The sequence below is a fragment of the Mauremys reevesii genome, linkage group 15 (assembly GCF_016161935.1).
Source record: "Mauremys reevesii isolate NIE-2019 linkage group 15, ASM1616193v1, whole genome shotgun sequence".
NCBI classification, from domain to species: Eukaryota; Metazoa; Chordata; order Testudines; family Geoemydidae; genus Mauremys; species Mauremys reevesii.
The window spans coordinates 38,799,416-38,827,112 of NC_052637.1; the positions used below are offsets into that span (position 1 = coordinate 38,799,416).

At 41.0% G+C, this 27,697-nt stretch overlaps 1 protein-coding gene across 1 annotated transcript in view; it reads left to right on the forward strand.

Moving 5' to 3' along the window:
* GNA13 (G protein subunit alpha 13) overlaps positions 1–25,703 on the forward strand; it is a 44,368-nt gene extending 18,665 nt beyond the window's left edge. The window contains exons 3-4 of the mRNA XM_039500769.1: positions 16,980–17,030; positions 24,684–25,703. Coding sequence (XP_039356703.1) covers positions 16,980–17,030; positions 24,684–25,256 — 624 coding nt within the window. The 3' untranslated portion in view covers positions 25,257–25,703. The remainder of the gene's footprint in view (positions 1–16,979; positions 17,031–24,683) is intronic.
* Positions 25,704–27,697: the final 1,994 nt, after the last annotated feature.

Consider the following 27,697-nt stretch of genomic DNA (forward strand, 5'->3'; position numbering starts at 1 on the left):
ACCAGGGCTCACGCTTGTCTGCTGCCTTCCTGGCTCACATACCCTTGCAGGGGATGGGTTGTGCACCTACCTGGTCCTCGGTCCACACCTTTGCCTCATTGGTCCAAGAGTCCAGAGCTGATGCAGCCTTTGGCTTAGCAGTTTGCATTCTGCAACATCTAACTCCGACCCCACCGCCTACGTAAGGCTTGGGAATCACCTAGCTGGAATGCATAGGAGCAATCACTCGAAGAAGAAAAGATGGTTACTCACCGTAGTAACTGTTGTTCTTCGAGATGTGTTGCTCCTATCCATTCCAGACCCGCCCTCCTTCCCCACTGTCGGAGTAGCCGGCAAGAAGGAACTGAGGAGCGGACGGGCCGGCGGGGGTATATATCCTGCGCTGTAGCGGCGCCACTCCAGGGGGCACCCAGCCGGCCCGCCGGAGTTGCTAGGGTAAAAATCTTCCGAAGAGCCGTGCATGCGCGGCGCGCACACCTAACTGGAATGGATAGGAGCAACACATCTCGAAGAACAACAGTTACTACGGTGAGTAACCGTCTTTTCAGTCCATAACCCTTCTACGAACCTAGCATAGCAATAGGAAGTTGTAATTTTGAGCATCTTCCCCAACCCACAAAGCAAGTGTGAGGAAAACAACATGGCTGACCTTACTGCTTTGTCTAGGAGGAAAGCAGTGGAACAGTTGAAGTGCTGCTGTTGGCTATGGCAGCAAAATAGCTGCTGCATTTGTTACTAAATAGTTTAATTTACCTAAGCAAACTGGTCTGCTAATTAAGTTTGCCTTTGCTGGTCTGTTTACTGATACATTGTGAAATGTATGAGTGTAGGACTGATCCAGAGCTTGTACTCTTAACAGATCAGTAATACTTGTAACAGTGCTATTGATCCTGGATGTTGTAAGTTACAACCAAGTCTTGCATTATTCTAACACTAGGCCTCAATTTACTCTGGATTTTTTTGCCATTAATATGGAGTAATGAGAGGGAAGGATGGATAATAGGATCTTGGAACATGCACTTCTGCACTGAACATAAGCAGCTTTTGGTTGTCAAATATACTGTAACCAAAATATCATTACTAATGAACATCTGAAGTTGGGAATCTATTCTCCCTACTAAACTAAATTTACTACATTGACAAATGGGGAAAAAAAGCAAACCTTAATTACAGTTGCTGGCCGTCCCCTGTGGATGCAAAGACCGAGGGATAGGGACTTGGCAACTGGAGGAAAGGCCTATGTTATGCAGGAGAGTATTTATCTCTGGAGGTGTTGGAACTGATGCCTATATTGATGACAAATGTTACATGCATCTAAAAAGAGTAAGGAATTTTGAAAGCTAAAGAATTCAAGGTATTTTCTAAAAATCTCATGAAATATCTCATGATCCCTTTGTCCTCACAGAATCCTGAGCCATGATAGATTTGAATATTTGAAAGCAAGCAGTCTTGAACTCTAAAAGATAGTGAACCCATCCAAATAAAACACCCACTTTCACAGCCTCTTAACCCAGTGTGCCATACTTTTCTTCAAATGTTTTCCCTGAATTCATCTGTGGCTGAGACTAAGCATGATAAATTTCAATGGAAAATGAATTATTTGAGGGAGTGTGGAAAATAGAGCTGGAAACATCATTTAACTAAGGCGTCGCTAAGGAACTGGAAAGACTCAAAAATCTCCTTAATGGGCTGCTACAGGATCAGAAATGATATACAGCAAAGTGATAGTCTAATCATATTTGCATAAACACACCTGAACTTCTGTATTGTATCCCTTCTCTAGTAGTGCCACAGCAATACTTTGAAAGTGACTAGAATCTCTGCAGTTTGAAATTGATTAGGAAAACACTGCTTGTCAGAGCGCAGATATAGTCATCTACTGCTGACTGTTGAAGGGGAGTGGATGCAGAAATTCCAGCTAAGAAAGTGAGAAGCCCTCTGGCAAATTAACATCAGATAAAACATGAACAGAATTATGCTCTATTTGACTATCTCACACTGGGTTTCAGATTTTTTTAATAAGGATTGTTTAAACCTTTCATTCCAAAAGCACAGATGTATTCTTGCCCTAGTACAATGGTTCTCAACTAGGCATACGCAGAAGTCTTCCAGGGGGTACATCAATTCATCTAGATATTTGCCTAATTTTAAAACCAGTTACATAAAAAGCACTAGTGAAGTTAATACAAACTAAAATTTCACACAGGCAATGACTTGTTTATACTGCTCTATATACTATACACTGAAATGTATGTACAATATCTATATTCCAAGTGATTTTCTAACTGTATGGTAAAAATGAGAAAGTAAACAATTTTTCAGTAATTGTGTGCTTGTGCCAATTTTATATTTTCAGTGTCTGACTTTGTAAGCAAGTAGTTTTTAAGTGAAGTGAAACTTGAGGATATACAAGACGCATCAGAGCCCTGAAAAGGGTACAGTAGTCTGGAAAGGTTGAAAGCCACTGCCCTAGTATATTAATTTAGTTATGGGATTTCACAATAGAATGTAAAATGTTGGTTGCCTTTTATATGGCATATGGGTGCTGTGCATAGGATTTTCTGAACGTTTTGACTTTGATATTTAGCTTTTTATTTCAGGGATTTTGTAGTCACAGCTCTTATGTCAATTTTTAAATGGTTAATGCACAAAATTATAGTGATTTGTTGTGCATTTTGCAAGCCATAGTGATTTCACATCCTTAAATGTAATCAAAAGGTTCATGACAAGTAGTCAACACACTTGTTGCACAAAATGTTTAATTACTTTGGTTTAAGGTTCTTTGTTGAACAAAGTAATTAGAACTTTCCCTTACTCAGTTCAAATAGATTCTGCTAGATGTAGTCAAAGTGACTGATGAAAAGTATTTGGTCTGCGTTTTTTCTCCTAAGAGACTGAAGGGGGGGAGTGAATTCATGCTATAAAATAGAATCCTCATAAAGGATACTTACCCCAAGTGCATGAGTAGGTCCGTATTCTTATGAAGCTCTCCTTTCCTAGTGCAGTTGTCTTCTGCATAGCATACACAGCACTAAATGTAACAATTTCTAGTTTAAGATTGGCAGTTCATAATATGGGAAGGTGATTTAACACACTATTACTGTTCTAACCTTTGTAACTTGTATACTAATGCAAGTGTTAGCATGTTTCCATATGTCAGGTTAGTGCTTCTCATGCTTTTGGCACACTTGAGAGAGTCCTTGCCAAGCTCTGCAAACTAGCTGCTTTTGGAAAGGAATATAGTTCTGAATGATGAGTGACAGACTTGCAGACTCACTGCTGCTTCAGGGTTAGATTAAAAGCAGTTTGAGTTGCAAATACATGAAGTCATGGAGCCAGTGGGTCAGTGCACTGAGGGAAGAAAAATGTTTACAGTCTGGTTCCAGCCTGTTTTGCACATAAAACATCCAAAGTTTATAGATGCTTCCAGAGTATAAATAGTAATTGGGAGGTGGCAGTTTGGTCTTGGATAGTACGTGCTCCCTGGTCAGTACATGGTTTCCAGTTGATTTCTGTAGTAGTTAGAGGATGCCCTGGCCTGAAATGTGTCAAATCATTGTAGAATGAGATTCCAAATAGTCATAGTTCAAAAATACCTGTGTGCCATGCCCCACCCTCCCACCCGCTGCAGGCAAGTACTGGGGGGAGGGATAGCTCAGTGATTTGAGCACTGGCAGCCTAAAGCCAGGGTTGTGAATTCAGTCCTTGAGGGGGCCACTTAGGGATCTGGGGCAAAAAAGTACCTGCTAGTGAAGGCAGGGGGATGGACTCAATGACCTTTCGGGGTCCCTTCCAGTTCTAGGAGTTAGGTATATCTCCATAGATGATATGATATTGATATTTATTCCATAAATGGCTCTAAGATTTTATATGGAGGGAGAAGATGAAGACACTTCTGCACTAAGGAAGTGCAACAATAATTGGACAGAACATTCCATTTCTTTACTTTCATGGGTTAGTTTCTGTTCTGGATCTGGCAAACTAACAGCTGAGTGCTTAGTATAGATCATTTGGTATCCTGGCACTTGCAAGTCCTTCACCTCATACCCAGCATATTCCCCATTTTTTTTTTCATATTCCTTGTGCTGATTTGAACTTCTGTGGAAGAGGTTGGAATGGTCTTAAGGAGGTCATCCTCACAGTTTGAAGGAGTGCTGTGGCAAAAGGTTGAGCTCTAGTGGTGTCCTACATCCCTTAAGTTTTTGTCAGAGAAAAAACTTGCTCCAGGCTCAACAGACATTAGGCTTTGGATTTTGTCTCTAAACTCTGTGTGCATGTACAAATCTCTCCACAGCTCTGAGCTGTGGAAACTTTTGTTGAAGCCTTGGATTGGTTGGTGATTCTAATGTGATATGATGCATCTTGCTGTCTGGGTCTCTGGCTTGAAAGTACAGGTTGAACCTCTCTAATCTGGCACTCCCTGGTCCGGCAACATCTGTGGTCTGGCATAGGCGTCGACTCTGTGGGTGCTCCAGGGCTGGAGCACCCATGGGGAAAACTTAGTGGGTGCGGAGCATCCACCGGTGCCAAGCTCCCCCTTCCTCTCCCGTGCCAGCAGCCCCATGCTTACTAACTCTTCCTCCTCTCCCAGCACTTCCAGAGCCCTGTGAACAGCTGATTCTCAGCATTCAAGCTCAGGGAGAGAGGGAGAGGACCTGAGGCTGGCGGCTGGGACCCCGGGCGGGGGGCCATGCTGGGCGCAAAGCCTATGGGTGCAACAGCTCTCCCCCTTCCTCCTCCCCCGCCCCTCCACTGCTTCCCGCACCTATGGAGACCCACTGGCACTCTGCATTGACCTCCCGTGGTTCAGTTGTTCGTGACTGAAAGCTGTTTTATGATGGCAGTTTGCAAAACAAGCTGGAGTTTTGCATCTGGTTCATAGAAAAATTGTGCTTGTTCTCACTCTGAAGCAGTAATGAGTGAATCTGCAAGTTGTGTTTAAATAAAATAGCTTTCCCCTTCCCCCTCCTCCCCTCTTACCGCCTCTCCCCTGCCAAAGTGCACCCCAACACGGCGTGTTTGTACACCGCCTGGCAGGTTTCTCTTTTGTGCATTTTAGAGAAAATGTAAAACCTTTATTGATCATCTTTAGGGGAGAGGCTAATTAAAAACTGGAACAGCTTGCTTTATTGTAAACTGAGCTGTGGCTATGGTATCTCTGGTACTTAAAACCTTAACTTGATCGTATTTCTTTGAACAGAGTTATATGGGGTTAATTAGTATTCAGTGAACTCTGAAATAATGAAAGTGTTAATTGGAGCAAATCTGAGACTAATTACAGGAGATGTTTACTAAATTCAAATTAGTGAGTTTTGAATGACCAGTGCAAAATCAGTTTTAGGATTTAAAATAACAAATTGACACCTTGGATTAATGAAGTGTTTTTTTGGAATGCATGTTAGGTTAGAACAGGGGTCGGCAATCTTTGGCACACAGCCCGGGCTGGTTTGTTTACCTGCCACATCCGAGGGTTCGGCTGATCGTGGCTCCCACTGGCCAATGGGGGCTGCGGAAAGTGGCGGCCAGCACATCCCTTGGCCCGTGCCGCTTCCCGCAGCCTCCATTGGCCTGGAGTGGTGAACCACCGCCAGTGGGATCCACGATCACCCGAACCTGCAGACGCAGCAGGTAAACAAACCGGCCCGGGCTGCGTGTCAAAGGTTGCAGATCCCTGGGTTAGAATCACTGTCTTGTCTCTATCTGTCCATCCCTGCTGCTCCTCTTATTTGCAACAATTTGGATTGCTTTATGGCAACTATAGCAGATGTTTCTGTAGAAGAGTAATATCCAGAAAGTATTTGATGTATTTTTAGTATATTTTATGTAGCGTAAAAGCTCAAAAGAGAATAGAACAGCTTTTGTTCTCCATGGGACCATGCTTTGGGAACCCCTAGATTAATGTGATTCCGCAGTAAATGGTGGATGGGAAATTAAACAGGTATTACTGGTTTACAACCTCCTTTTTAAAAACTTCTTTCCCCTTGTTTCTGTTAACATGGTTAAGTGTTCAAACTGAAAATGTTAAATTTGTTTTACCAATGACTTGTTTTGACCTCTTTTTTTTCCTTGTCAGTTGCACTTTAACTCATGTTTTAGTTTCACTTTTTAGTTTTCGTGTAGTATCAAGTTAGTGTAATGGTTGTGTCACAAATCCTGCGGAGGTCTCTTTTTAAAAAAAATCCAAATTACAGTTTGAGTTTTGGAAAATAGTGTCATTGCTTATTTCTTGTGAAATCCTTTCAACAAATAATAAATGTGAGGTGTAATCTACATGATAGTGTCTCTTTAACAGTAGAGTTGATTCCTTTCTGCTGACTGAACAGTGAGCAGTAACAAGCAAAACATTCACGTTTCATTCTGTTTTGAGGCTAAAGCTTACCTTGTTCTTTCAGGGCAGATACTGAGATAGGAGTTGTGTTAAAGCAGTCTAGAAGTGAAGCCTTCTCTTCCGCAGTGGAGTTCTGATTGGGGTTTGGCTTTTTTTCGAAGCATCTAATGTTGTGCACAGAAAGTGCTAGAAAAGAAAAGAAGATAATGTTTTGAGCAGAGGTGGGATGAGCTGTTATGTGCTTGTTACTGACATGCTTACCCCAGAAAAAGTATTTTGGTGAATCTGTTTTCACAGAGAAAAATCTGTGACTGAAATTCTCATATCTGTCTAGGGAGCTACACAACCAGTCTTAACACTTTGTCAATATCAATTCACCCTAAACTGCATATAACAGACTTAAAAACCGAATATCATACTAACGTATTCAGGAATTGGGACAAGTGATGTATTTTTTTTGTATCTGATCTCTATATACAGTATCAGCGCTTTAGCTACTTCTAAATTACATTAGACAAATTTTTTTACAGTTTCAGGCCTTGACACGGCTACATTTAAAACTATACAAGCAGTAACCATGTTTTGACACACTGTATTCTTGAATGGTTTCATGCTATTTTGATCAGATGTGACTGGAGCTTTTACTAACACTACTCTTTGACTTGCTAGCACTTTTTTCTAACTTTTTTTTTAAAAAATCAGTGTTAAAGAAGGGACAGCCTCTTCAGAGGCTAGAGGATAATAGTGGTAGTTGGGACACAAGTTGTTTCCCTTCTTCCACTGACTTGTGAGATGTTGGGAAAGTTGCTTAACTTTTCAGTTCCTCAGTTTCCCTAGCTATAAAACGGAATATTCACCTGAGGCTCTGCATTTGTTGGGTGAAAGGCACTTCTAGCAATCTCCACATGGGAAGCAGTACAAATTTAATAAAAATAAAGATTGTATACATGAGGAACCCACTACTGAACTGTGGAGAGGTGGGAGGAGTGAATAGAGTGAGAATAGTTGGGTATGAGGTATGGAGGGGGGGGATTACTCCATAGAATCCCTGAAAATTCAGTGGGAAGTTGTTAATGGATTCTTGGCTCAACTAGGAAGCCAGTGAGTGATGGTCCTACCAGTGTCTGCAGAGTAGCCTACCTATGATGTTAGACCAGGGGTCGGCAACCGGTGGCTCACGGCTCACCAGGGTAAGCACCCTGGCGGGCCGGCCCGGTTTGTTTATCTGCCGCGTCGGCAAGTTCGGCCGATCGCGGCTCCCACTGGCCGCGGTTCGCGGTCCCAGGCCAATGCGGGAGGCAGGAAGCGGCGCGAGCCGAGGGATGTTCTGGCCGCGGCTTCCTGCCTCCCGCATTGGCCTGGGACCGCAAACCACGGCCAGTGGGAGCCGCGATCGGCCGAACTTGCCGACGCGGCAGATAAACAAACCGGGCCGGCCCGCCAGGGTGCTTACCCTGGCGAGCCGCAAGCCACCGGTTGCCGACCCCTGTGTTAGACATTCTAAAGTTCACATGACTTCAGGAGGCCATGAGGCTGGAATTGGCATAGCTGTGGCTGTATATGAATGTGGCTTTCAGTGGATGCAGGATCAGGTGTTCAAGGGCAAACTCTCACTCAATCTTGATGATTCAATTAAGGACAAATGTAGCAGGGTCACAGCTGGGACAAAGGACTTTAATCTGGCCTAGTTTTATTGGTCTAACAAACACAAAACCAAGGAAATTCAGAGTTAAGGTGAATGTCTAACTCAGCAATAACTGAACTATATTTATTGCTAAGATTCCAAAATACTGCAAATGTTACTTAACATTGATGGCAGCAGTGTTGCTTCATGATCAACCCACTTTGAAATGAGCTGTATGAGTTTGGGGAAATGAAAACTAAAGGCTCCTTGCTTTGCTAAACCCACACATCTATGTATTTGGATAAAACAGTAACCAAAAGCATGCACACTTAAACTGTAGTTTTGAGGTTTATTAAGGTGTTGGCATGCTACAGAATTAAGGATCTTGACTAACTTCCCCCCAACCCTGTTTTCATAACCAGGCTACCTGCATTTTCCTGTGTTAGTTTTCATGGTTTGTGCACTATCTGCACCCCAGACACACCCTCCAATAGTATCAACATTGTGGTTTACCTGTTGCTCTTAGCGCTGGATAGGGCTTTTGACTACTTACTTAGCCTTTTCTCCTCTTCAAAGTACAAATAACGTAGGGGAACCGGAAACACTGATAGTGAAGAAATTGATACTGAGTGAGTTCCTTAAATCCAAGACCACTTGCAGTTAGAAATGTCCTTGATTTCTCTTTCTTGCTGTACTCAAGGATAATCCAGATCCTTGGAGGAAACCTGAAGGTTTCCTCTTAACATAAGATAAGAATGGCCATACTGGGTCAGACCAAAGGTCCATCCAGCCCAGTATCCTGGCTACCAACAGTGACCAATGCCAGGTGCCCCAGAGGGAGTGAACCTAACAGGTAATGATCAAGTGATCTCTCTCTTGTCATCCATTTCCACACTCTTGACAAACAGGCTAGGGACACCATTCCTTACCCATCCTGACTAATAACCATTAATGGACTTAACCTCCATGAATTTATCTAGTTCTCGTTTAAACACTGTTATAGTCCTAGCCTTCACAACCTCCTCAGGCAAGGAGTTCCACAGATTGACTGTGCACTGTATGAAGAAGAACTTCCTTTTATTTGTTTTAAACTTGCCCATTAATTTCATTTGTTGGCCCCTAATTCTTATATTATGGGAACAAGTAAACAACTTTTCCTTATTCACTTTCTCCACACCACTCATGATTTTATATTCCTCTGTCATATTCCCCCCCCCCTCTTTTTCCAAGCTGAAAAGTCCTAGCCTCTTTAATCTCTCCTCATATGGGACCCATTCCAAACCTCTAATCATTTTAGTTGCCCTTCTCTGAACCTTTTCTAATGCCAGTGTATCTTTTTTGAGACGAGGACACCACATCTGTACGCAGTATTCAAGACGTGGGCGTACCATGGATTTATATAAGGGCAATAAGAGATTCTCCATTTTATTCTCTCTTTTTGAATGATTCCTAACATCCTGCTTGCTTTTTTGACTGCTGCTGCACTTTGTGTGGACGTCTTCAGAGAACTATCCACGATGACTCCAAGATCTCTTTCCTCATTAGTTGTAGCTAAATTAGCCCCCATCATATTGTATGTATAGTTTGGTTTATTTTTTCCAATGTGCATTACTTTACATTTATCCACATTAAATTTCATTTGCCATTTTGTTGCCCAATCACTTAGTTTTGTGAGGTCTTTTTGAAGTTCTTCACAGTCTGCTTTGGTCTTAACTATCTTGAGCAGTTTAGTATCATCTGCAAACTTTGCCACCTCACTGTTTACCCCTTTCTCCAGATAATTTATGAATAAGTTGAATAGGATTTGTCCTAGGACTGACCCTTGGGGACCACCACTAGTTACCCCTCTCCATTCTGAAAACTTACCATTTATTCCTACCCTTTGTTCCCTGTGTTTTAACCAGTTCTCAATCCATGAAAGGATCTTCCCTCTTATCCCATGACAACTTAATTTATGTAAGAGCCTTTGGCGAGGGACCTTGTCAAAGGCTTTCTGGAAATCTAAGTACAGTATGTCCACTGGATTCCCCCTTGTCCACATGCTTGACCACCCCTTCAAAGAACTCTATTAGATTAGTAAGACATGATTTCCCTCTTCCAAATGTTTAAAGTAGACCTATCAGTCCAATGTTGTTCTGTTGGATCTGCATCCAAACTGGGACAGGTGAATAAAAATGTGAACACTTAGGCTATGTCTACACTATGTACCTTTTAGCGACACCGCTGTGCCTCTACAGCCATACCACTAAAACGCACACCGTGTAGCTGCTGTTCGTCTGCAGGAGAGAGCTCTGCTGTCCACAAAAAACTCCTCCCCCTGCCCCCCAAACAAGCGACCAGTAGCTTTGTGGGCAGGAGAACTCTTCTGACAAAGCCCTGCTCACACCTCTGCTTTTTGTCAGCAAAACTTTTGTCATTTGGGGGGAGAAGGGTTTCAGACCGCTGAAGTCCTTCAGGTTCCAATGCAGATAATGCCTCTGGGCTTGTCTACACTGGCACTTCACAGCACTACAACTTTCTCACTCGGGGGGTGTGAACCCAACCCCCTCCTCCCCCCTCGAGCACTGCAAATTTCAGCTCTCTAAAGTGCCAGTGTAGACCATTCACCAACGCTGGGACCTATTCCCCTTGTGGAGGTGGTTTTTTTTAGACTGCTGGGAGAGCTCTCTCCCAGCGCCATGCCACAACTGCACAAGCATGGCAGCGCTTTAACGTTGCCAGTGAAGATGTGTCTTCAAGTTGTGTTATTTCAAAGTCTTAGGGCTCTTTAAGGGCTATCCCTAATGAGCAAATAGCAAAACACACATGCTTTACCAAAGTCCTTTACAATTTAATTGTGAGAACAACTTGGCCTGGTTTTAATTTTTGATTACTTGGTTTGCATGTAAATTAACTCACTTTGTTTTTGTCAGTGAATTGGTGCCACCCAGTAACTATTCTGATTTAAAGGGAGCATTCATTCATTTGCTGTGCGTTTCAGCTAGTACATATTTTTTGGTTTTAAAAAAAAAAAGGTTACTTTCCTTTAAATGCTAGCCGTATACTTGGGCCGTTAGCAGTTTTCTTGTTGTTGAAGGGAACTCCTCTTAAAAGCTAAAACTAAGAAGTGTATTAGACTTTGGGAGCCTGCTAATAGTTTTTATAACCCACTAGTCTCTCATGTAAGAAGAATGACTGAAAGCACATCGAGTTATTGCTGCTGTCTTTTGGTGAAGGAAAATTGGACTGTGCATCTATGACTTGGATAGAAACAGGCTGGATTTGTAAAAACTAATACAACGCTGAAGGGAAAGCTGGTGGTTAGAATGTCTGTCTTCACAAGAACATTAGGTGTTTTCCTCATAATTTGTTTGAAACATGACTTGTGTGATTGCACTAAAAATAGTTTGCTTTGACTTTCTTCAGTAGAGATCACAAGACTTCAGGAGGCACACAAGCTGTCTGAATCAAACCTTTCTGAAAATGGAATATTTGACAGTTATGAATCAAGTTATTTAACAGTGAGCTTCCTGTGGTTTACACAGACTTCTGAATCAGAGGGAGGATTGAGGTCTGCAGCTGAGCTGAGCCCTGGACAACTTTGATTCCAGTTAAACAAAAGAACACATCCATGAGCATTCAGAGCAATTGGCTGAAATCCAAGAGAATGATAGAGGTCTATTTTAGTTTTGTACCAAAGGTGCAAAGGCTGATGTTCGAACAGAGGAAGATCTTGTAAGGCCACCCTGCAAACTAATCTCCAGAAAGCCATGTATCTTGCTGTATCATAGTGAGTGTATTTTAAAATACTGCTTTATCACACCACTCGTTGCTTGAGCACATTTGTCACCAAAGTGAAACACTTCAGCACATAAGTTGTCATGCAGAATTCTGCCCTTGGATCAAGTTGTTTTACCTCTTCACTGATATTAGCATCTTCATGTTTATACTTAACCATTCCTTCACTATGCAAGATCCTTGAACTGTGAAAATAAAGCTTAACAGCATCATTCAAGCTGTGTGTGTACGTACGTACATACATACATTATATATACACATACACCACTCTGATTGACAATGTTTTTTTTATATAAACCACGCTTTTGGAGATCACTGCTTGAAATTTCCATATTTTCAAATGTCAGAACAAAGTTAGTAGCTTTCACTTCAATTTCAAGTACATTGAGGCTCCCACTTAACACAGTTCTGCCTTAGCCATGTGATGATGATTTGATTTTGCTTTCATATGTATGACCAAACCAATGCTACTGGTCGCTTTACACTTAAAATGTAGGTTGACATAGCTACATTAGTCAGGGGGCTGAAAAATCCACACTGTTGAGTAATGTACCTATGCTGACATATAATCCTCCATTATAGATGCAGCTAGGTGGACAAGAAAATGCATCTATCGACCTAACTACCATTGCTCAGGGAGGTGGTGTTCCTATACCAACAGAAAAACCCCGTCCATTGGTGTAGGCTGAGTCTGCACTATGTGGTTATGCCATCATAGCTACAATGCCATAGCTATGCTGGTCTAGTGCCTGTAGTGTAGACATTTCCCAAGTTAAGGGAACCATGCTAGAATGCGAATCTTCCAACTCATTACATCCCTGATTCTGCAAAGTTGATCCCTACCTCAGTTTTGTAACAGTTCCCTGAAGCAAAACTTGAAAATTTGGTTTGTGTTGGGGTTGTGTGTTTTTTTGGGGGGGTTGTTTTTCAACTTTGATTTTAAAAAAGTAAGTCCTGAAAGTTTGTGTTAACCTTAAAAATATCAGAAATCCATGTCTTGTTTTTGTTGACTTTTGCTCGTGGACTTGTTTGGGGTTTTTTTTAACTGAACTTTATTTTCCAGAAATATACAAACTTATTCTCTCATTTCTCCATCTTCTTCTTCTTCTCCTCTGATGTACAGGACGTTGTTACAGCTTATCAAAACTTCTCCAGGGTGTCCTGACAACGCACCATCTATGTATTCTTCCGTGTTTGCAAGCTGCATGTTCATGTAGCTGTCGATAGACACCAGGTAGCGGATCTCAGGATAGATGAGCTTTCAGCTTAGTTTAGGAAATAGAGGTATTGAATTTTTAACAATGGTTTCCTATCTCACAAGTGTTCAGTAGGCACTAGAGTTTAAATGAGTGTTAAAGTCTGTTCCCCTTTCAGTCACTTGGATTGGTCTTTCATGATGACACTTCACTAGTTTTCCAGTTACCATAGACTTGGTGTACCCTCTACTTTGTTCTTATTTTCTAATTCTTAGTATCACTGGTGCAGCTCTAGCAGTACTGAGAGCACTTGCTTAGATGGGGTGACTCTTATTCTTACATCATGTCACTGGAAAAAAGATTGTTTGGGGTCTTTAGATGCAAACTGATATAAATACTAAAGTTCTCTCAAATGCAAACTAAACTGGGGGGGGAAATTCCTAATTTTTCACTTAGCCATCCTTGGTATTACAAGTAACACTAGTAAAGAAGAAAATTAGACAGAGATGTGACTGTCTTCCTTTAAATAGAATTGTAACAGTTGCTGTCTTAGTCCTCTTCAATTAGGGCACACTTGTCCTTTAATCCACATAATATGCATAAGACTTTTCTATCCTCTGTATTACTACAAAAAAATGTGTATTAGTGAAGAATACTGTCGTCTTTTTGGCTTCATTAGGTCTCCTCATATCCAGTTACTATACCAATATATATACACAAGGGTAGCCCTGAAAGGAATTATTAAATATGCCATATTGTCCTTGTATCTTACCTGTACATTCCAAGTGCTCTGTGGGACTAGATATTCTATTTTTTCATGAAAGTGATATTTAATGGCTTTGCATCTTGCCCTTTACTCAGCTGAAGTATTTATAGATTTCCAACTTTTAAGCCATGAAAATGTGCCTTGATAGAATATGCAGTTGTCTGAATTCCATCTTCACCTGATTGGGAATAGTGTGTTTGAGCAATCCTTAAATCTACACAAACTCTTTCCTATTAGCCCATTCAGCATGGACGACTAAGTGAACAATGGTGGGGTTGTAGTCAGAGCAGTGCTTAGTCCAGTAAAATTGAAGGGGTGTAAGTGAGGCTGAAATGATCAGTAGTCAAGACTCTAACTTTGAGCTGTGTAATGTACAGAAACGACTCCAAGGCTAGAGAGACAAGTTGGAAAATGTGAATTGAAGTCCACAAGAGCTGAAAGACTCTTACCTTCTTAGAGGTAATATAAGGTTGAAGCATATTGTCAGGAAATTTGCCCCATTGCTGTCACACTGGTTGTGTGAATGGATTTGGGTAGATACGGTGGCTGTCATTCCAGCCCAGAGAATGGACTCTCAGGGCATGTCTTCACTAGCCATGCTAAAGCACTGCCACAGCAGCACTTTAACGTGGCTTGTGTAGTCGCCATGGCACTAGTAAAATAAATAAATAAATAATGACCCCCATGAGGGGAATAGCTGCCAGCACTGGGAGCACTGTCTACACTGGCACTTTACAGCACTGAAACTTGCAGCGCTCGGGGGGAAAGGGGGAATGTTTTTTCACACCCCTGCGTGAGAAAGCTGCAGTGCTGTAAAGTGCCAGTGTAGACAAGTCCTCAGGTTAAAGAAGTAAGTGGGGGAGGAAAATCTAAGCATCCTTGTAACTGGAATATTTATTTCCCTTTGTTTTTTTTCATGGCTTTTTCTGACTCTCTCAAAATGGCCATATTCAGGACACAGCAGCAAACAAGCTAAAAACCCACGTAGAAGTAGCTTTCTCAATGCATCTGTTGAAGCTTTTGAGCATTAGTTTGTAAGCTTACTGTCAAATGCGTAGCTATAGAGCATCGCCATTACTGTGTGCTAATGTATTTTGCATTCATGGTATCAGGAAATCCCCTCTTCTGGAAAGCAGCTTTTGGTGCTGCTCTATGACCTTTATATGTTGTGGTTTTGGTTGTGTGCGTTAACAGAACAATCACTAGTGTGGCAATAAGCTCTCAGGACTTAAATGAAAAGGTAGTAACAAATTTGTTTAAATGCAGAAGAGTTAGGGCCTCATTAGAGCAATGTAGATTCCTTAAACAGAATAGTGCAGTCTGATTTAAAAGTTCTCTTTGAAGGTTCTTGGGACAACATTAGACTATCTAAGTCCATATTTAGGTACCTAAATAGTCTGATTTTTTTTTTCCAAAGATGTTGAGCACCCAACAGGTCCTGTTAGAGCCTAAATAAGGATTTAGGAACTTAACTTTTAAACATGCTTTTTAAAAAAATCTTGTCCTAAATCTTTAAGGTAGAAAAGGTGCTTTGGATTAAGAAAAGATGGAGTCAGGAGACCTGGCATTTCCTGGCTCGGCTGCAAACTTCCTGTGTTCGAGCAAGTCACTTTTCTATGTTTCCTCATCTGTCTAATAGGAATGTCCACCCACCTCTCCCTCGGTGAGGTGAGGTTGTATCTGTAATTTATGAAGCACTGTGAGCTTCTGTAGTAGATGGCATTGCAAGTGTGAAGTCTTGTAGTCATACTGAACAACCACTGCCTTCCTCCAGCAAACTTTGAAATCTATTACTGTTTTCCAATACTGTAGTTTGTCAGTTTATGAAAAATGTGACATTAAACCAGATATAATATATGATAGAGGTTCTTTAAATACTTGCCTCAGTGTCTGTCCCTTTAAGTACATCAAGCACAAGATGACTCACACTGAAGTCCCAGCCTTGTCTAATTAAAGGCTTGGGTTTTAAAACTGCAGTTTTAGTGTGAGTATGGTGTATACTTACACCAGGTGACCTCTAGACCTACAAATGAAAAAGCTGGCAAAGAGATTTAACTTCTGAGCTTGTTAAACTGGCCAGAAGTTTCTGCTGTCTTGGTTACTCTAATGTCCTAATGCCTGCTCAGACTTCACATTTTAATGCTGTCTCCTCTGGAAAAGACTGACCTTGATCATTTTTTAAATATTAATTCTTAAGTGAGGGACCTTATCAGAGATAACTCTGCTCCCTTATCTTTAGTTCTGTTATGACTAAATGTAGTACCTCCTAATCTTGAATATTTTATGTAATTTAAAGTCTCTTGATGCACAGATTAATTGTATGTACTGCAAAATCTAATTGACTTCCTGCGCTTCCCTTCACTGGCAGAGTAGTATAGACTGCTCTCTAATTGAATTGATGTCCAAGTAAGCCATATTTGGATTGCTTTGTAGTTAAGAATTGGTGAAGTGTAACTTATAACTTTGCCCTCTTGTTATGACACTGAATATCTCAACAAGGCCTTTCAATTATTGTGCTCTAAGTTTGTCATTTGGCATCAGCCAAAAATAGAATTATTCAAGCTTCTATAAATTTTAGTTTTTGCATCTGAGGGTGTTCAGAATTGCAATTGCCACATGGAAGGGTTGGTATTGTATTGAACTTGAAAGTCTGTTCAGTAGAAGAAATATTATACAGAATTGCAGCTTGGAGCACTATTCGCAGCTTCCTAAACAAGTTGTGCTTATCCAGAGTGGTCTTTGGCAAGAAGGCTTATTCCAATGTTTTAGATTCATCCATTCATTATGGTTTTACCTTTCCGTCTACTGCTACTTGCTATGCTCAACAGCTAGCAGGGCCTGTAGAAATGGGAGCTGACTTCATCGTGCGGTTTAAATGAATTTATCTCAGTTGACCTTTATGTACCCAGGCACCTATATACAGACTACTCAGGAATAGCAAAAAATATTAAATGCAATATTTTATGCTGAAGTTGTCTGAAGTTTGTACAGTGATTACCCAAATGAACAGCACTAATAAAAATCTGACAGTCCTAAACTTTGTAATCATTAAAAGAACTATTTTAAATTAGACTGTCCCTGCTTTTTTAAATGGTTGAATATTAATTTCCATGAGTATCAAGCTCACTAAACTTCTCTACATAGTTGCATACAGAATTTATAAAAGTCGGCGACTAAAGCTTTTATACCAAGTATATTTGGTTTCAGTAACTGGACTTCAGAATATAAACTGCTGTGACCAAGTATGCCATCTGTGAAAAACACTGATCGGATTATTTTGTTTTTTAGGGGGAATCTGTAAAATATTTCCTGGACAACTTGGATAAACTTGGAGAATCGGTAAGTTTAATTTAGTTGGGAAGTTTAAATCAAGTTAGTCTTGGATATCATTAGGGATTTTGTTGATTCAGTTTAAATATGTAACTTGTATGTGGTAACTGGGGAGTAGTGCTTTCATCTTGGTTTAGTAATTTACATGACCTACAGGTTGACTGGTAAAACATCCAAACATGAGTGGCTGTGGGTATGGATAGGGTCCTACCAAATTCAGTCTGTTTTGGCCAACTTCACGATCATAGGATTTAAAAAATCCTAAATTTCATGATTTCAGCTATTTAAACCCAAAATTTCACGTTATTGTAATTATAGCGGTCCTGATCCAAAAAGGAGTTGGGGGTGGGGGGTGGACAGGCAGTGCTACTGTATTAGGGGTTACAGTACTGCTACCCTTCTGTGCTGCTGCTGATGGCGTCACTGCCTTTAGAGCTGGAGAGCGGCAGATGCTGGCTGGAAGCCCAGCTCCGAAGGCAGAGCTGCTGCCTGGAGACCTGGGCCTTCAGTCAGCAGTGGCCACTCTCTGGCCACCCAGCTCTGAAGGCAGCAGCACAGAAGTAAGGGTGCCATGGTATGATATTGCCACCCTTACTTCTGTGCTGCTGCTGGCAAGGTGCTGCCTTTAGAGTTGGGTGGCCAAAGAGCAGCAGCTGTTGACCAGGCATCCAGCTCTGAAGGCAGCACCCTGCCAGCAGCAGCACAGAAGTAAGGGTGGCAATACTGTGACACCCCTAAAATAACCTTGCCCCACACACACACACCACTCCCTTTTTGGCCAGGACCCCCAATTTGAGAAACACTGGTCTCCTCCATGAAATCTGTATAGTATAGGGTAAAAGCACACACAAGACCAGATGTCATGATCCGTGACAAGTTTTTCATGGCTGTGAATTTGGTAGCGCCCTAGGTATGGAGTAGAATAGGGTGATTGTCCTGTCTGGTAAAACCCTCAGAAAACAGTATGATAGTGGCCAGGAGAAGTCTGTGAATATAAATTGCAGAGTCAAGCAATCACCACTGAACTTTACAGAATATATGAAGTCAGTAATTTTTCCATAGAAAGCACATGGTGCTGCTGTGTTCTGAAAATGCCTGTGAAAATACAACAAATATGGAAACAGTGCTATTTAATTTTGAAAATCATATATGCTCTTTTTACAAATAAAAAAATGTGGCTTTTTCTAACAAGTTTCCACTGGGATCTAAAAGTCAAGCTGGATTTACTGGGTTCACATATCACTTTCAGTAAAGATTCTGACGTTAGAGAGTAACTAACTACTCGGATGATGCATAAGCCATGCTTAAATCCAGCTCAGCTTCTTCTGACACTACTAACAGATTGAGAAGTGGTAAGTTTATTACCATGCACACCTGGAGCAGATCTGTTAAATAGGGTGGTTTTATTTTAGTCATTCTTATGACCATAAATGTACATTAAAGAAGAAAAAAAATTTGCTCTTTACAAAGTGGTTATCCAGACTGTGTATTTTGGTGTCCTGAATTTGCTGGTAACACTGTACGTCCATTGATCAGGATGGCTCTGGGGCAGTACAGATCTAATTATTGATACTCAAAGATGCCTCTTGCTAGAAAACATTGTGCTTTTATGTAAGAAACCTCTAGAACAAGAAATTGTGACTGTACAGATCACTGTTACATTTTGTAATGTTCCTGGCATATAACACAGTTAATATAAATTTAATATGGGATGGAATCTTTGTGTCTGCTCTGGAAAATGTTTCAGCATTCCATTTTCCATGGGATTGTATTGCTTCCTAATAATGACAGCCATTTTGATTGTAATTTTTGCCTCATGAGCTTGTGTGTATAGTCAGTTTGTATATTCATATCCAGCGGTCTTGTTTTGCAGAACTTATGCATGAAAATTGGCCTGACAATGGGATGCTAACATCAAACCTAACTGCGGAGACACTGCATCTCTGTTATATTCCCAGCCATAGGTGCCAGCTCTGGGGGTGCTCTGGCGCTGGAGCGCACACACACCCCGGGGGGGGGGAAAGGGTGCTCAGCACCCACCAGCCACTGCTGTTCAGCGCCGCCACTGATCAGCTGTTTGACATCTTGGGGAGAGCCTGCGGGAGGGCGGAGAGTCATGGGCAGGCTCAGAACTCGGAGGGGGTGGACTGGGGGCTGGAAGAGGCAGAGCAAGGGCAGGGCATTGGTGGGATGGGGGGAGCGAGGGCGGGCCTTGGTGCAGCACCCATAGGGGAAAAACAAAGTCAGCACCTATGTTCTCAACAAATGCTTTGAAGCCTAATACCACCCAATACCTAAGAACGGCCATACTGGATCAGACCATTGGTTCATCTAGTCCAGTATCCTGTCTTCCAATAGTGGCCAGTGTCAGGTGCTTCAGAAGGAATGAACAGAACAGGCAATCACTGAGTGATCCATTCCCTGTCGTCTGCTCACAGCTCCTGACAGTCAAGAGGCTAGGGACACTGAGAGCATGGGGTTACATCCCTGACCATTTTGACTAATGGCCATTGATGGTCCTATCCTCCATGAACTTATCTAATTCTTTTTTGAACCCTGTGATAGTTTTGGCCTTCATAACGTCCCCTGGCAACAAGTTCCACCAGTTGACTTTGTATTGTGTGAAGAAGTACTTCCTTTTTGTTCGGTTTTTTTAAAGCCTGCTGCCTATTAATTTCATTGGGTGACTCCAGGTTCTTGTGTTATGTGATTGAGTAAATAACACTTCCCTGTTCACTTCCTCCATGCCGTTCATGATTTTATAGACCTCTATTATTTCCCCCTTCTTTAGTCGTTTCTCTCTGAAACTGAACCAGTCCCAGACTTTTTAATTTCTCCTCATACAGAAGCTGTTCCATACCTCAGTCATTTTTGTTGCCTTTCTCTGTATCTTTTACAATTCAAATATACTTTTTTCAGATGGGGTGATCAGAACAGCATGCACCTAATTCTTTTCTTTTCTTTTTTTTTTTTTTTTTGCAATGATTTTGAGTGAGGAGAGTCTAAGCTATCATCTAAACTTAAACTATATGAGGAACCAAAACAAAACCTTTCCTAACTTGATTATCAGGTTAGATCTCACATATCACTTATCGAGTCTCATTTAGAAGTTCCAACATCAGTGCTGCTTGTTTGCCTTTTGCCTTATGGCATCTGTCTGAAGCAATAAAAGGAATATTAATTGTTTGTCTCTAGTAACCAGCCAGGTGGCTTTTTTAACTTTCTCTTCAGATTTTTCACACCCATTGTTATGCCTGTCCACACATTACATTTAAAACTATCACTTTGAGGGCTGCTTCTGTTTTGCAGCCACCTTAAAGTTCTTAATCAGAACTATAAAAAGGAATGATAGCAATATAAGAAATTCCAGTTAACTCTGCCTTAGAGTCTCTAGCTATAAATACAGTAAATGACTTCATTTCTTTAGCAATTGCATCTTGAACTAAAATGATTTTAGTCACTTATCAGAATGGTGACTTTTAAAGTTGAATAATATTTAATTGTAAATCACAAATGTTAAGAGGTGTAGTTTTCTTCAAAATCATTATCTTTTGACAGAAATGACTAGATATATTCAGGCAAATGCTAGGTAATTTTGTGTAAATATAGCTTTTGGTTTATTTCCCATTTGTATTAGAGCACAGCTTTTTGCTGGCGGTTAAAGATTATTTTTGTACTTTGGCACTGTAGTAGTTTATGGGTAGAAGCACTCACTACTCCTGTCTCATGCAAACCGATGATTTGAAGTTACATTGTTAGTGGACAGACACGACTATGGTCTTTTCTCCTTTAACATAAGGAAGCTAGAGAGATCAGCATGTCTAAAACCTGCTCGTTAGATTGCTTGACCAGGTCAACAGAATAAGGAAATAATGTTCTTGTTTACATACATGATTATAACCAGGCATGTTTATTTCAAAGCTGAATTGTAATTTTCTCTATTTTTCCGTATCTTTCTCACCATCGGTCAAGTAGAATATTAATTGTAAACATTTTATATAGGACCTTGGCTTTGCCTAGCACGTTAGATTATGGCTATGGTCAGCACTACAATATAGAGGTATGATTCCCCTGCTCATGTACATGCACATGTAGCAGCTTGATGAGAACTAATGCAGGTATAAATAGCAGCGTAGCCAGGTAGCACAGGCAACAACAGCAGAGGCACAGCGAAGCTGGCAGGTACGTATTCGACACAGCTCAGTCGTCTCTCTGCTTCCTGTGTTACCTCAGCTATACCGCTATTTGTACTCATTCTAGCTGTCATTGGTCTGTCGCGAGCATGTGTGCATGAGCAGGGGAATCATATCCCTACCTCAGCATGGACATATCCTCAGAGACATGGTCCCTGCCTTGAACAGATTCCAATCCAGATTAGGCAGACACAGTGAGTCACACTAGCAAGTGACACATTCTGATATTTCTAAGTAGGCTGGGAGAGCAGACAGTTCAGGAGTGGAGGTAGAGGGTGGAAAATAAGGCCGAAGTAGTGGGTTTTGAGGAGGTATTTGGAGGAGCTGAAGATGCTTGGCTCCTTGGAATGATAATATTACCTATTCAGACCTCGCTTGTTTTGTCTAAGTGTGGGAGAGCAGGAGAAAAGGAAATGGCAAAGCTGAGAAAGAGGGTGGAGTCCTAAGGACTAGGTTGAGAGTGACAGGAGGTGAGATGCAGGCTGAGGAGATGACATGGGATGTTTCAGGGAGGCCAGTGATGGAGTGTCGTTTGTACTGGCTAAAAGAACAATGGTGTGATCCAGAATGTTGGCAGTGAGGATTGAAAGGGGGGGATGACTTAAGAAATTGTACAGGAGCAAGAAGGGCTCACAAGTCTAAAAGTGAAATAGAAAGGAAGGAATTGGTGCTCTGTGGTTGCATGTATGACAGGGAAGAGTGGATCAGACTGTGGGGATGGAGAAAGGAATTGGAAGGAGGTGAAATTCAGCTTTTTCCCCATGCTCAGGCATTGGGAAACCTATGAGGAGATGGGAATTGATGGGAATCTTCTCAGTCGGTGGTGCTTTCAGCTGTGCACAGACTACTCGACATTCACATTGCCCTTTACAGACTGTGTACAGTTGAATAAATGTAGCCAATTGTGAAGTAAAATGTGGTGGCTTTCATGTTCCAGTAATGCTAAACAGCCTTTAAGAGGGGAAGTGAAACACTTTGTGATTGAAATTTTAAGCGGAACGTTAATGCCCGGTTGTGAGCTTAACCCAGGTGTCCTGGTCACTGGTGGTGCTCTTGCAGGCATATGTATCTTGGGAGCAAGGAGGTCAAGGTCTTGCATTTTATCTGCTGGAAAGGAATTGTAGAAATATGCTTTGTGCCCTGTTTTGTGTATTTGAAATATGTGTTTAAAAAGTCTGCTTGTCTTTTACCTTAGAAATATCAGGAATGTCTGGTCTTCCCTGGCTTTGATGGAGGACCTCTTTGAGAGGGAGTTGATCTCAGGAATGTGTTTGATCTTTTGCTCCTTCAGAGAAAGGGTGGTGGTGGTCACTCTGCAGCAATGACAGCCGCTCTCCCGAATGTTCATTAGGCACTGCAGTTAAGTGTGTGTTTAAAATCTAACTAAAAATCCTTTCTTAGTTTCAGTCTCTGTGATGTTATAATTTCTCAGATTTTCCCGTGTTAGTCTTTTCCTGGCAGACAAGACCTGAATTTAATGTTGTAAAGCAAGCAGGAAAACTTATTAACCGTTGGGTCTGCTTTTATCCATGAGAAAGAGGCAAAAAAGGGCAAAAGCCCAGCTTTTTCTTCCATGGGTCACTTTTAAGACAGTAGGTGGAGTTGTAAAGGCTTCAGCTTTCCTTCTGAGAAACTAGGTCGCACCGTCATGGATGTACGTCAGAACCTAAAGATGAGAGCAAAGAGGGGAGCCTTGTGGTGGATCAGAAAGTTTCTTGGTAACTGGTTTTTATCAGAATCACCCATACATCTCAGTTGCGGCCAGCTTGAATAAAAGAATCAAGAGTTTAGACAAAACGGTTGCTGTTCCCTCATTAGTTTCACTTTCTGATTTTCATGCATTAAAACAAAATGCTCCTTAAAATCCTCAAACCCATTTTTAACCTAATTTGTAATTTTTTACCAATGCTTTTGTTTTAAGTTGAGCTTAAACCCTTTTAAATATTCATTTTAACAAATGTCTATTAAAATAGAATCCCATAATTCCCTATCTGTAAAAGCTTGCAATGATATATCTTCTCGTGAATTGTTTTTAAATAGTTTGTCTGAAATTTTATAACAGTTCCTTATTGAAAAGATTTAAACATTCAGGTTTTGTATAGCTGTAATTTAAAGCAAAACAGGCATGTTTGGGCATTTCAGAATCTGAACTGTACTACTGTTAAATTCTAGTTTTGTTTATTTAACTATGTTTATCCGGGGGTTTCTTTCTATCCCCAGTAGAAGTTGGTTGAATCAGTTCTCTTGACATTGCTTCAGAAGTTTTTCCAAAGGTCTCATGTTGAGCAGTGAGCCCTTCATTGACTAGGATTATTAGGAAAAGATCTTTGAATAGATTAAGTGAAGAGAGACTTGCTTTTAAACTTCTCAAGGTTTCAAACATAGCTTGTTTCCCAAAACTGCCATGAATACCAAAGCATGACATGTCTGAACAGTCAAGTATAACAAAGGATTTATATATACCTGGAGAACAAAGCTGTGAACATCAAATTTAGCAAAGTGACTGCTCAGAGGTAAATGCACAAATCAGCAAAATGACTCCTGTGAAAATGGAGAAGCCAAAAATGCATTAGCTTTCTTTAGAGATCAGGTCCCACAACTTTGGCCTCTTGGATTCATCTGTTTAAATTCCTACACTTTGGAAACAACTTTCTTGCACTGAATATTTTCATTCCATTAGATGTCACTACTCATAATGGAACGCCTAGAAGCTTTCTCATGCTGCCTGTTTCCCATGAGGGAGAGAGGCAACAGGTTGCTGTGCAGGCATCAAGGAGTTCCTTGTGTTTGGCTTCTTTGTGATGGCATTTGTGGATTCAATAAAAACTTAGGTAGTCTCAAACTTAGGTAGGTTGTCAAACAGTGGTTCTGTTCTTTAATTATGAATCATGATCAACTGAGCAATATGCCAAAGAGTGGAAAGTTAGTGAATGAGTGCTTACTGTTAGAATTGGTAGAATCATTCTAATGCAGCCCTTTGGGGTAAAGGTTGGCAGCCAACAAATGCATATTGTATAACAGATGGGGGAAGGGGACTTGTTACAAGAATCTGTAGTGAGGGAATAAAAGAAGCTGGTGGCATGAGAAACGGGTAATGCTCCTTCCAATATTGTTTACCAAGGTCACTTGATATGTAGCAGAGGGAAAGTTTCAGTTCTCTAAAGCAGTGTTTCTCAACCTTTTTGATACCAAGGACCAGCTTGCTGCCACCTTAAACTGTATCAGGGAGATCTCAGGGACTGATGCCAGTCCACGGACCAGTCGTTGAGAAACACTGCTCTAGAGGGATTCTCATTTTAGGATTGGGTGTGTTAATCCCAGCTTTAGCAACTGAAATCTTTTAAAAATGGAATAGTGCATGAAGACTTTGTTCAAAAATAACTTTCCTTCCAGCTTTTCTAGGTCAGAAGTCTGCTAAAGCCACTATGCTCATTGTTCCCTAACTGGCAAACTTTGCTTTATTTTTTAGGATTATCTTCCAACACAGCAAGATATTCTGCTGGCACGAAGACCCACGAAAGGGATTCATGAGTACGACTTCGAAATAAAAAATGTTCCCTTCAAGATGGTTGATGTAGGTGGCCAAAGATCAGAAAGGAAACGTTGGTTTGAGTGCTTCGACAGTGTCACATCGATACTTTTCCTGGTCTCCTCAAGTGAATTCGACCAGGTGCTCATGGAGGATCGGCTAACAAATCGCCTTACAGAATCACTGAACATTTTTGAAACAATAGTCAACAACCGGGTTTTCAGCAACGTCTCCATCATTCTATTTCTAAATAAGACAGACTTGCTTGAGGAAAAAGTACAAAAAGTGAGCATCAAAAACTATTTCCCAGAGTTCGAAGGGGATCCCCACTGCTTAACAGACGTCCAAAAATTCCTGGTGGATTGTTTTCGTACCAAACGCCGGGACCAACAGCAGAAACCCCTATACCACCACTTCACCACTGCTATTAACACAGAAAACATCCGGCTGGTTTTCCGTGACGTCAAGGATACCATTCTTCACGACAACCTCAAGCAGCTTATGCTACAGTGATGTGCAAAAAGACATTTTTATTTGAATACCTTTTGTGTTTTTAAAATTGGATTTTTCTTCTCTTGCTGTAAACCACAAGTCCTGTCAGACTTCTTGATGTGTGGCTGAAAGCTGCTGCTGAGCACATTATTGCCAATTTCTGCTGAAATTGCGGCTTTAATCTCTTCCACTGTAGCTTTGAGTTGACTCAGTTATAATTTTATAGCAAACCTAAGTCCAAATAACCTGTAAGGTGACTAAACTTGACCTCTAGTGCTTGTATGTTGCAAAAAGTCTATCTAGAAAACACACTCCACCATCAAAATTCCAAGTCCAGACTTCAGTGTAACATTCATCGGAATTACGTTAGACTTGTAGTAGTAGTTTTTGAAAACTGTTCCTTTTCACCTCTTCCTTAAAACTATAATGAAGACTGTGATAATATAGCTGACTTTGATTTCTCAGGTCCTTCATTGGATAGATATTCCATAAATTTCTTGTTGGAATCATTTTAGAAGCTAGGATACTTGGTAATAAAGCCTTTCCTGCCTTAAATATAAAGTTTTGCATGGGTTTTTGAGTGTAGGGTATGCTTTAGGTCAGGAAATACAGAAAAGCTGGGAATGGTCAGCATTAATACCTTCTGCCAGAAATGTGTAAAGACTAATATGTTCAAGAACTAGTAAATGGCACAGTTCAGTCTAAACTTCATTTTTTATGGCATATTTTAAGTACTCTGCTTGTTAGAGCTATAACAGAGCACTATGATCTGAAATGTTATGTGGGAAGAAGCAAACTACGCTTTAGAGTCTGTATTCTCACTTTGTCATTGTGCTGAATAGCTTACATCCAGGTACCTTGCCCCAGAGTTTAGGCTGATTTGAAGTGCTTTTGTATCTTTTCACCATAACTTTTACAGTATGCCTAGTCCTACATCAACAAGCATTCACTAATGCACAGAAGTATTTGCAAATGTAAGTGCCTCCGGTCTTCTTTCCTTCTGCAGTGTTTTTAGTGGCCTTACATGAAGACAAATTCCCCAGACAGTGGCCTTATGCAGATATGGGTAAATAGGCCAAACACACCACTAAGCCAAAAGTCTGTACAGTAAGATGAGCATAACATGTCACAATAGTAAATGCTAAAGTCTGAAAACTTCAGAGAATCTGTCAGAATCAGGTCTAGAAATCCCTAAGAACCATAAGAATGGCCATACTGGGTCAGGCCAGTTGTCCATCTAGCCCAATATCCAGTCCTTTGGCAGTGGCCAGTACCACATGCTTCATAGGGGATGAACAGAACAGGGCAATTTATTTTGCGATTCATCCACTGTTATCCAGTCCCAGCTTCTGGCAGTCAGAGGTTTAGGAACATCCCTGATAGTCTTGGCTAATAGCCATTGATGGACCTGTACTCCAGGACCTTACCCAATTCTTTTTTTTAATGCAGTTATACTTTTGGCCTTCACAACATCCAGTGGCAACAAGTCCTACAGGTTGACTGGGTTGTGTGAAGAAGTACTTCCTTATGTTTGTTTAAAACCTGCTGCCTGTAATTTCATTGGGTGACGCCTGGTTCTTGTATTGTGTAAATAACACTTCCCTGTTCACTTTCTCCACCTTGTTCATGATTTTATAGAGCTCTATCATTCCCTTCTCTCCCCCTCCCCCATTGTCTCCTTTTTGAAGCTGAACAGTCTGTCTTTAATCTCTCCTCATATGGAAGCTGTTCCATACCCCAGTCATTTTTGTTGCCCTTCTTTGTACTTTTTCCAATTCTAATCTTTTTGGAGATGAGACAACCAGAATGGACATACTATTCAAGATGTGCTCTTACCATGGATTTACGTAGTAGCATTGATATTTTCTGTCTTCTGTCCCCTTCCTACTGGTTCGACTGACACTGCACATTGAGCTGATGTTTTCAGAAAACTACCCACAGTGACTCCAAGATCTTTCATGAGTAGTAACAGTTAATGTAGAACCTCTCATTTTATGTGTATATTTGTCATTGTTTTCCAGTGTCCATTACTTTGCATCTGTCATTTTGTTGCACAATCACCCAGTTTTGAGAGATCCCTTTATAACTCTTAGTTAAGTCCAAAGCTGACTGCTATCTTGAGTAAATTTGTATCATCTGCAAACTGTCACCCCTCTGTTTACCTCTTTTTCCAGATTACTTGAATATATTAAACAGCACAGGTCCTTAAGGGACCCTGCTATTTACCTCTCTCCACTCTGAAAACTGAACATTTATTCCTACCCTTTGTTTCCTGATTCATGAGAGGAGCTTCCATCTTATCCCAAAGTATGACTGCTTACTTTGCTTAAGAGCCTTTGGTGTGGGACCTTGTCAAAGACTTTCTAAAAGTCCAAGTATACCGTATCTATTTAATCACCCTTGTCCATATGTTTCACCCTCAAAGAATTCTAATAGATTGGTGAAGCATGATTTCGCTTTAC